Raw genomic sequence first — 11002 nt, forward strand, 5'->3', positions numbered from 1 at the left:
TCACCCCTGGCCTGTCCTACACTCACACTCACCCCTGGTCTGGCCTGTCCTACACTCACACTCACCCCTGGTCTGGCAGTCCTACACTCACACTCACCCCTGGTCTGGCCAGTCCTACACTCACACTCTCCTCTGGTCTGGCCAGTCCTACACTCACACTCACCCTTGGTCTGGCCAGTCCTACACTCACACTCACCCCTGGTCTGGCCAGTCCTACACTCACACTCACCCCTGGCCTGTCCTACACTCACACTCACCCCTGGTCTGGCCTGCCCTACACTCACACTCATCCCTGGTCTGGCCAGTCCTACACTCACACTCACCCCTGGTCTGGCCTGTCCTACACTCACACTCACCCCTGGTCTGGCAAGTCCTACACTCAAACTTGCCCCTGGTCTGGCCATTCCTACACTCACACTCACCCCTGGTCTGGCCAGTCTCACATTTACCCCTGGTCTGGCCAGTCCTACATTTACACTGACCCCTGGTCTGGCCATTCCTACACTCACACTCACCCCTGGTCTGGCCAGTCTCACATTTACCCCTGGTCTGGCCAGTCCTACATTTACACTGACCCCTGGTCTGGCCTGTCCTACACTCACACTCACCCCTGGTCTGGCCAGTCCTACACTCACACTCACCCCTGGTCTGGCCAGTCCTACACTCACACTCACCCCTGGTCTGGCCAGTCCTACACTCACACTCACCCCTGGTCTGGCCAGTCCTACACTCACACTCACCCCTGGTCTGGCCAGTCCTACACACAATTTGCATCTGAAGTAGCTTGACATGTTGCAAAACTACAACTCCCAGAATCCCTGTGTGTTTACTAAAGAATTCCTGGCATGTCATGTGCCTGACCGCTTTTCTATGGAACATACCACATGGGCTACAAATTATAGGTGTTAATGTCCCTGGAATATAAACCAGTTTTTATATTAGTTCATCCCTATAATTCCAGATCCCATAGGTAATACATTTTTTTGCATTTCATTCCAATTCCCATGCACTTGCATGGCTTCTTCGAAATCAGTGCGGGCTGCAGTGTGCAAGTTTGCTTTCCTACTGTGCAATATAGGCATTTTATACATGACTGTGCCAAACAGAACTGCACGGTGCATAATGGGTCAGCAATGACCATTTCTTCTCAGACAGTGTCATTTGCTCATTATTAAAGGGCAAGTGTTTTCCCCTGTCTAAATTCAAGCTCTTGCCTAAAGTAGGAATAATGACACAGTGCAGTACATCCTCTTGCAGCTTGGTGACTCTACAACTTCTGCAGCACCTGCTGGGTTAACATGGACAAGACCCCGCCCCAAAGTTTGAAATCAGACCCGCCCACTAGTACTTTATCTCCGCCTTCCCCAGGAAGCTGCTTTATAAACACAATGGATGGCCGGCTTCAGCGATGGTTTCCCCTGGCCACACTGAAATACGATGGGCAGAGATACCTGTGCCACGGCCGAGGAGGAGACAGCAGTAGCAGCCCCCAGATTGTACAGTAAGGATGCAATTTACCAACCTGTAATGCACTTAAAATGCACTGCTTCTTATACAAAGAAATAGTGTGCAGTCTACAGGCTCACAGCTTTGTTCTCTTGCCTTTCAAAGAATGGCAGTTGTAGTTTTGTTTGTATCAGGGAAGTAGTTAAATTCCTCAGTACTTTAATTCAACTTTCCGTTGTTTGCACTGGCAGCCCAGTACTCAAAGGAAGGGTAGGGTGTATTTTGTCTTTTTAAAGGACAAGTAAGGCTGAACAAAAAATAAACGCTTTTAAAGCTTTGCAGGTGTTGCTGTGGCTTCTGGGGACTGTGTGTGTAGTGAGACAGACATTGTAGCATTCCAGTTGTGTTGTTACTCTTTGTTTGTGTGCCCATCTGCACGCTGTCATGCGCAGGAGCTGACATTCTATTTACTAACACTGCAGAGAGAGAGAGAGGAACAATAGCAGCAGACACATAGTCAATTCTCATGCCTGACGCATGACTTTACATGCATAGTAAACTCCCTAAAGCTCCCTAGCTTTCATTTCTGAAAATCCTAGAACATTTTGAATGTAATATTTCCTGTTTCATTGCCTTTCAGCGTGACCAATGGTGCTGAGGTCTGGGGGGCAGACGTGACAGAGGAGACCCTGGATGAGTGGGTGAGTGCCACCCTGATGGGGGATAGTACACATATGGGTTGCGTCTGCTCTGGGCAGTGATACATGTGTTTGTACAAAGTGAATAAAGTACCCCCTCTTGTAAAATATAAGGATATTATAAGTTACCCAGGAGTTCCATGCCTATATAAAAACACAAGCCTGTAGGGGTATTTTATTTATTATAATACACAAGTTGCAGTGAGTCATGTGACAGAAATGACATCACTAATCTCAGATTATAACCAATATAATTTACAGGATATTCTTGTGTATTATATACTGTATATATATATATATATATAAGTGTCTGTTGCGCCCAAGCACCACTAACATTGCCAGGAGGCAGCTGCTACTGTATATTGACTTCTTCTCTAATGAAATAATAGCCGGATCTAATTGGGTTCTTCTTTGTAGAGCAACAGCCCCCAGTCTGCACGGAACGGCGCAGAAAAGCTTAAGTAAGTTTCTCTTATTGCCTCTCCAGCATTAGATTTGTGGTTCATTCACCCTCTGTTAATATCGGCCCCTCTGGGCACAGAGTTTGAGTGCTTTATTGGATGAAATGGATTCTGGGAGTTGTAGTGCTACAACACAGGTGGAAGAAACATACCATCCTATGTTTAATAATGATAGATAATGAGTACAAATTAGGGCTCATCCTCTGTCTTTCTCCGGCAGAGAGACCTTCCAGTGCAGCTCGCCTGTCTTAGATGTACAAGGCAGTTCAGCCAAACTGCTCTTTCCTAAACATTCGGGCAATGTGACCCTCTGTCTTTTCAAGCTGCCTGTCTCAGAGGCGAGGGCACACGTGCAGTCTCTCATCTTCGATTTAACGGATCGGGTGTGGGAACTGGAGAAGCTTCAGAAAGGTAAGGATAGCAGATAGATACTATATATATTGTGTATTATATACCATGTGTATATATATATATATATATATATATATATATATATATATATATATATATATATATATATATATATATATATATATATATATATATATATATATATATATATATATATATATATATATATATATATATATATATATATATATAAGTTGGAATTTAGCCTGGGGTCTGGATTTTGATTCCAGCCAGTGCAGTGAGGATTGTGTATGTTCTCCCTGTGTTTTGTGCACGGGGTTCCTCTGAATAGTCTGGTTTCCTTTCACACCCCAAATACATACATGCAGGTTAATTGGCTCCTGATAAAATTGAGCCTAGTGTGTGTGAATGTGATAGGTCACTTGGATTGTTATCTCACAGGGGCAAGAAGAGATGAGAAATGTGATAGGGCCCTTAGATTGTAACCTTTTCTATGACATGAGCTGATGGAAATGTAATAGGGACATTAGATTATAAACTCAATATGACAAGGACTAATGAAAATTTGATAAGGACCTTCGATTGTAAGCTCCTCTTGAACAGGGACTGATGGGAATGTAATAGGGACCTCAGATTGTAAGCTCACTGTGACAGGGACTGATGGGAATGGGATAGGGACATTAGATTGTAAGCTCCTCTTGGGCAGGGACTGATGGAAATGTAATAGGGACATTAAATTGTAAGTTTATTGTGACAGGGACTGATGGGAATGGTATAGGGACATTAGATTGTAAGCTCATTGGGACATGGACTGATGAAAATGTGATAGGGACATTAGATTGTAAACTCCTCTTGGGCAGGGACTGATAGGACTGAAATAGGGACCTCAAATTGTAAGCTCACTGGGACAGGAAGAGATGAGAATGTGATTGGGACCTTAGATTGTAACCTTCGCCAGGACATGAGCTGATGGAAATGTAATAGGGACATTAGATTGTAAGCTCACTATGACAGGGACTGATGTGAATAGGAGCCTTTGATTGTAAGCTCACTGGGGCAGGGACTGATGGGAATGTGTTAGGGACCTTTGATTGAAAACTCATTGGGCAGTGCCACTGCAATGCAACTGTAGTAATGCAGTTCTTCTTTATCACCAGCAGAGGGTGCACCTACATCAGCCAGCCCAGTGAAAGTGTCCCAGACTCCTCAGTCGCTCCTCTTTCAAGGTAAGTTGAGTTGGTTTGTGCAAACTGACTACATTGTTTCGAAAGTCAGAAGCAGAGAACAGAAGTGATCAGACAAATTTTGCTTTCTCTTGGGGTATGGTTGCCGGCACTCACGAAACTAAGTGATATAAACGCCTGGGTGCACGATCAGCATAGGCTTAATACAAAAACAGAAAAGGCATCAGCACTCACAGGTCTTATAAAATATAAAAAACATTTATTGTAGAACTATGGACTGACGTTTCTGCCCACCAAGAGCCTTTCTCAAAGTACCACACACACAGTAAAACAGACTTAAATACATGTACTGGCGGGAAATCAACTATCATGACGTATGTACCATTTCGCGACCCCAGCAACGATCATTTAAAGTGCTCACTGAAGATCTAACATATAATCCATTTAAAATCAGAGCTAACTTATATTTAAACAATGTTCAAATGGTTTATTTATATCTGTAACATAGTAGCAACTCATGAAAAAAACAAGACAATATAGGGATGCGAAGATCAGGCCTCCAATCTGTCTGGGTTTTTCTACCAAGCTGAATTACAGCAGATAGAGATTGACTTATTGATTTACAAGAGACGCTCAACACACTGGGGTGGTGGTTGCATTTACAAAGATTACTTTTTTTTCATTGATTTTTTTGATTATATCATTTTTTAATCCTTCATACTTTCTGACATTGAACTTTGGGAATATTGGATATATTTTATATATAGTTTATTTTATAGGTATTTTGTTTAATAAATGTGTATGGGGATATGACATTTAGGGGCCGATTCTCTAAGGGTCGAATATCGAGGGTTAATTAACCCTCGATATTCGACTTTCGAATTAAAATCCTTCGACTTCGAATATCGAAGTCGAAGGATTTTAGCGCAAATAGTTAGATCAAAGGAATAATCCTTCGATCGAACGATAAAATCCTTCTAATCGATTTTAATCCATCGATCGAAGGATTATCCTTCTACCAAAAAAACTTAGGAAAGCCTATGGGGACCTTCCCCATAGGCTAACATTGAGTTCGATAGGTTTTAGATGGCGAACTATGGGGTCGAAGTTTTTTCTTAAAGAGACAGTACTTCGACTATCGAATGGTCGAATAGTCGAACGATTTTTAGTTTGAATCCGTCGAAGTCGTAGTAGAAGGTCGAAGTAGCCCAAAAAACACTTCAAAATTCGAAGTTTTTTTTACTTCGAATCCTTCACTCGAAGTTAGTGAATCGGCCCCTAATAGTAGTGGATGTGCTTGAAGTATTTGTGGTTAATTGTGGATAAAGTCACACCTTCCAAGGATTAATGGGTTATTAGGAAAATAGGGTGAACACAATGGTGGTTACTGACACTATGACAAGTGAAACCTGACACAGGGTTCTGATAAGGGTGTTTATGGGTTATTATGCAGAGGGGATATTTGTATGCACGTGATTTATAAATACATGCACCACCGGTGAGTTAACTGAGCTGTAACAACATTATCAGCCATTAAGTCATTAATATGGATACACCAATGTAACAACACATACAAGTGGGTAACTAAACGGGGGACTGCAAACCAAGGCTATAGTGCTAGGGTATAACATATAATTGGAGGGGTTTGAAATTATTTGGGGGGCAGTAAATTGTCTATAGTCGCGGTTTAATGGGTTAATAAGGCCACTGTTGTGGTTATTCGATTTTTATGATCGTGAGATGGAGACCCCAGGGCCTAACAATTTTTAAACATCTACTCAATCTTAGATATATGATTAACACTGGCAAAGATGTTTTCCTGCTTAATAAGCGAGAATATAGGGAGGAGTTACAATGTTGCCAAAACGATAATTGTGTTACATATTGTCTTGTTTTTATCATTGTTACTATGTTACTGATATAAATGAACCATTTGAACATTGTTTAAATATAAGTTAGCTCTGATTTTACAAAGACTCGGAGGGCAGACGGCACTTCTGAAGATGGGGTTTATTGAAGTTCCTGCTGGAAAAAACCTAGGTTTTTTCCAGCAGGAACTTCAATAAACCCCATCTTCAGAAGTGCCGTCTGCCCTCCGAGTCTTTGTTGTATCTACAGTGGGGACACTGTTTTTGACTGTGCACCTGAATTGAGGGGAGAGCGGTGAGCTAGTGCGGTCCTTATTTGCTTTTCTATCTACAGCTCTGATTTTACATGTATGGATTATATATTAGATCTTCAGTGTGCACGTAAAACATACGTCATGATAGTTGATTTCCCGTAAGTCTGTTTTACTGTGTGGGGGTGGTATTTTGAGAAAGGCCCCGTCAGTCCATAGATCTATAATAAATGTTTTTTATATTTTATAAGACCTGTGAGTGCTGATCCCTTTTCTGTTTTTATATATATATATATATATATATATATATATATATATATATATATATACACATATATATATATATATATATATATATATATATATATATATATATATATATATATACACACACACATATATATATATATATATATATATATATATATATATATATATATATATATATATATATATATATATATATATATATATATATATATATATATATATATATATATATATATATATATATATATAAGTGTGTGTGATGGTTTAACCCAAGGTGTGACTTACATGTTTAAGCGTAAATGTAATTGTAATAAAGTGTTTAACCTCCCCTTTGTCAGATCTCGATTCGCGAAAGAAAGGCTACGGGACCTCGGCACCACAGCTCAAGAAGAGAATTCCAGGAGAGTCTCTGATTAACCCGGGTTCCAAAAGGTACCATTCACACTACCCAAAATATCCTTACCCTTCAGCGTTTGAACCTTTTTATTCACCTCTTTCTTTTCTGCTATTTTAGCAAAAAGGCAGCAAGGGGCGTAGATTTTGACGACGCTTAAGAGGAAGGAAATTTCGGTTTAATCAACATGTCCAGCATTCTCCAGAGAGTTTTCATCTATGATCAGTTGAAGACTGCAAGGACATGTTAATCGGAACTACATCAACGCTATACAGGGTACAGAATACAGCTACATTTATAATCCAGCTATGGAAAGCATGTTACTTCTTACACTCACAGACGCAATTTACAAATGCTTGATAATACATTAAATATACTGTAATATCTATACTTCCTGGTTGCTCTCTTTCCTGTGGTCAGGCAGAGTTGTGACCATAGGAATGAGAACAGCGCAGGAGCATAAAGTACAGAGAATCAGAACCCTATATTGGGGTATCCCCTTAAAACCTCTGGGTCACAGTTCCACTCTGCAATCAATGCAAAAAAACTTTATTTTGTAACAGAATTAATTCCATTTTCACAATTTGTTTGTAGTTAGTATGGATACATTTTAATCTTTCCTAGCAACATATAAATATATTTACAGCTCATACGGAAACATTGCCTGAGGAGAGCTGGGTACAATTAGACCATACAAGCTTTTGTGCTGCCATGCAGTATGTAAATTCATTAGCTATAAAAGATATTTATATATATATATATATATTACTTTCCACTATGGAGTAGAAGTTTTTATTTATTGTCTCTGTATTTCTAGCTTATGACTGTTCCACTAAATTTTGTAGATTGAAATAAAATGAATTAAATATTTGGGAACCCAGATATTATATGAGCCGCAACTTTGGAGATGTGTCTCCTTGTCTCATTGCTTTGGGGGTGTGGGGGTCTCATTGCTTTTGGGGGGCGGGGGGACTCATTGCTTTGGGAGTAGTGGAAGCTTTGAAGTGATTTCCAGGTATTTCATCAAAACCGCAGATTTTAGGAAAGAATTGCAACTCAGTCGTTTGAGTAGAAAGACATGGTTACCCATTTTAGAATTGGCAGAATGTGTACTTTTCAAAAATATATGTTTTTTTGGGGGGGGGGGGTCAAATTTTGTGTGTTTTTACCCTACACACAAAAAAATATAATTTTTCTGGTATGAATCCCTATATTGTAAAAAATAGCAATTTGTTTATTTAGATCTGAAAATCTTATATAGAAGTGGAAATGCACAAAATCTCTGGCAGATCTCTGTCACATACGGCTCCCTGAATTCAAAACAAGTGCTAAGCTCCCTGGTCAAGGCTCAATCTTCCGCCTGTAGCTGCCACCTTTGGCCTCGAGAGGAGCCCTCGGCTACTCAGATGCTGCCAGGTCTTAACTTGAGAGGAGCAAAGCAAGTGTTTTGAACGAGCAAAGGGGCACGTGCCTTTCCAAGGATTTGAGCGGAAGGCAACAGTTCAGGGAATAGAAGAAAATCGTAGACACGCAGACTGGGGTCGGTACAGGAGGACTAGCGTCCGGCGGCACTAGACTTAATGGAATTAAGTCTAGTACTGAAATTAAATACCCCTTCCCCATCTTGCTTGGAACTTGATGTTCAGCCATCTTGCTTGGAAGTCGACGTTCAGCTATCTTGATATCCACACTTTGCCCACCTTACCTGGAACCCAATCCTCTTCTGTAGCAGGATTGGGGGAAAAAACGACAATACCATCTCTTTACTGACATGATACACCGAGACTACCTTAGGGAGAAACTTCTCTGGCAATCTTAAGACGACTCTATCTTGCAACATCTTGAGATATGGTTCTATTCTCAGCAACGCTTGGATTTCAACCACTTTTGAGCCAAAGTTATTGCTATTAGAAAAGCTGTCTTCATAGACAAGAGATCCAGAGTAATGGAATCCAAAGGCTCAAATGGCTCCTCCATGAGAGCCTGAAGGACCAAATTTTGGTCCCACGATGGCAAGATAGGTCTCACTTGTGGCCTTAAATGTCTGACCCCTTGAATAAACCGGGCCACCAAAGGCCAGTCCGCCCATTTGACCTTTTCCAAGCCTAACTGGAGAAAATTCACCACCGCTGACCCACTCGGAGACGAAAAATAATTCTCTGTTTCAGAACACCACTCCTTGAACCTTTCCCAGATTCTGTGAATGGTGCTATTTGTTGATGGCTTTCTTGCTGCCAAGAGTGTGTCAATAGTATTATCTTCAAGACCTTGCTCTGTCAACTACTGCTACTCAAAAGCCACCCCGTCAAAGCCCATTTATGAGGGTTTGGGTGGAACTTTTTTCCCTGGACCAGCAACTTTTGTTGACAAGGTAGCCTGTAAGGACTGTCTATGTTCATTGCAAACAATTAGGCAAACCATTGTTGCAAGAACTCTAATTGAAGCTGTCGGAGATGAATCATTGCCCATTTGACGCTTCCTTTGTTGCCACCAATTTTCCCAGGACTTCCTGACAGATCTGAGCCGTGGTACATGGAAATCTCTTCAGAGCTTGGACCCTGCAAACAATATGTTTCACCTTGTCCGAAGGAAGGAATAACTGTATCTGGCAGGTATCTAATAATACCCCTAGGAACACCATCTGTTGTGAAGGAGTCAGCTGTGATTTCTGTAAATTTATTAACCATCCGTGTTCTGCCAGCACTGTCAGGGTAACTTGCTGTTTCAGCACTTGTTCGCTTGCTGCCTTTATCATCAGATCGTCTAGATAGCTGAAGATCTGTATGCCCTGCAGGTGTAAAAATGCTACAACTGGAGCCAAAACTTTTGAAAAAGTCCTCGGCGAAGACGCTAGCCCAAAGGGAAGTGCCCGATATTGATAGTGCTCCACCATCACTGAAAACCTGAGAAACTTCTGATCGTTGAATATTGGAACATGAAGATAAGCGTCGCGCAAGTCTATTTTTACTAGCCAGTCGTTTAAAATTAGACTTTGTGAAATAATGGTGTCACGTTCGGCACCCTATATCGAGAACCCAAGCTAAGCTCCCTGGTTTCGGCTCTCACTTCTGCCTCTAACCGCTGTGCCTTTCACCTCGGGGAGGAGCCCTCGGCTAATTGGATGCCGCCAGGTCTTAGTTTAGAGAGGAGCAAAGCTAACGGTTCTGGACGCGCAAAGGGGCACGATTGTCTCACCAGGATACTGGAAGGAAGAACACCACCAGGAACAGGCAGGCCGGGCCAGCACAAGCAGAGAATCATCAGACAGGCCAAAATCAGGATAGCAGAGCGAAGAATAGTCAGTGGACAGGCAAAGGTCGGATTTGAGAGGTCAGAGTAGTCACAGGCAAGCTAAAATCAGGAGATTACAGAGTGTCCGGCAAAGCAAGGGTCAAAACCAGAAGAAACCAGCAGGATACAATATTCTAAAGCACCAGGAACAACTAATTCAACCTAACAACGGGCAGTGTACTGATACCTGAATTCCCCTTTTATACTATTTGAATTTCGCGCCATACGCAATGACGTCATCACGTCGGCGCATAAACCAGGAAGTGCGCCGGCGCACTCGCCATAGAGGAATCCGACACCGAAGGGACAGGTCGCATGTGGCGGGCGTCCCTGCCGAAGGCACAGCGGGTGCCCCCGCAAGCCAAAGGACACACCACTGGACCACCAGGGTAAGCGGTGGTTATTACATTACCCCCCCTTTAGGAGGGGCCACTGGACCCTCAAGCTTACCAGGAGACCTGGGATGGGATGGTCTCCTCAGGTGGTCAACCCTGGTATCAGATTGGACCAGACTTTCCACCAACACTTGAGAAGGGCAGGCTTGCAGGTGAACCTGTATGGCTGGTTTTAACATGGAAACATGAAACCGGTTAGAAAACATAAATATCTCAGGTAACTCAAGACGGACAGAGGTTGGTTTCACAATTTCCACAATAGGGGATGGACCTATATATCTGGGCCCCTGCTTAAGAGATGGAATTTTAAGCTTGATATTTCCTGTGAATAGCCAAACCAAGTCTCCAACCTGAAATTTGCATACCTCCCTA

General features: G+C 42.0%; 1 protein-coding gene across 2 annotated transcripts; it reads left to right on the forward strand.

Annotated features, from left to right (window-relative positions):
• Positions 1 to 1158: 1158 nt before the first annotated feature.
• LOC108706083 (protein PAXX-like) lies at positions 1159 to 7826 on the forward strand. Of its 2 annotated transcripts, none has more exons than XM_041572286.1 (7): positions 1159 to 1501; positions 2087 to 2147; positions 2562 to 2605; positions 2826 to 3016; positions 4138 to 4203; positions 6889 to 6982; positions 7065 to 7826. In XM_041572286.1, exons 1-7 carry the CDS (start codon positions 1299 to 1301, stop codon positions 7102 to 7104), a joined length of 699 nt encoding a protein of 232 aa, XP_041428220.1. In that variant the 5' UTR covers positions 1159 to 1298; the 3' UTR covers positions 7105 to 7826. The 2 variants fall into 2 exon arrangements, with proteins under 2 accessions (XP_041428220.1, XP_041428219.1); XM_041572285.1 differs by having other exon boundaries at positions 1166 to 1501; positions 4135 to 4203.
• Positions 7827 to 11002: the final 3176 nt, after the last annotated feature.

Source organism: Xenopus laevis, chromosome 8L (assembly GCF_017654675.1).
Source record: "Xenopus laevis strain J_2021 chromosome 8L, Xenopus_laevis_v10.1, whole genome shotgun sequence".
Taxonomy (NCBI): Eukaryota; Metazoa; Chordata; class Amphibia; order Anura; family Pipidae; genus Xenopus; species Xenopus laevis.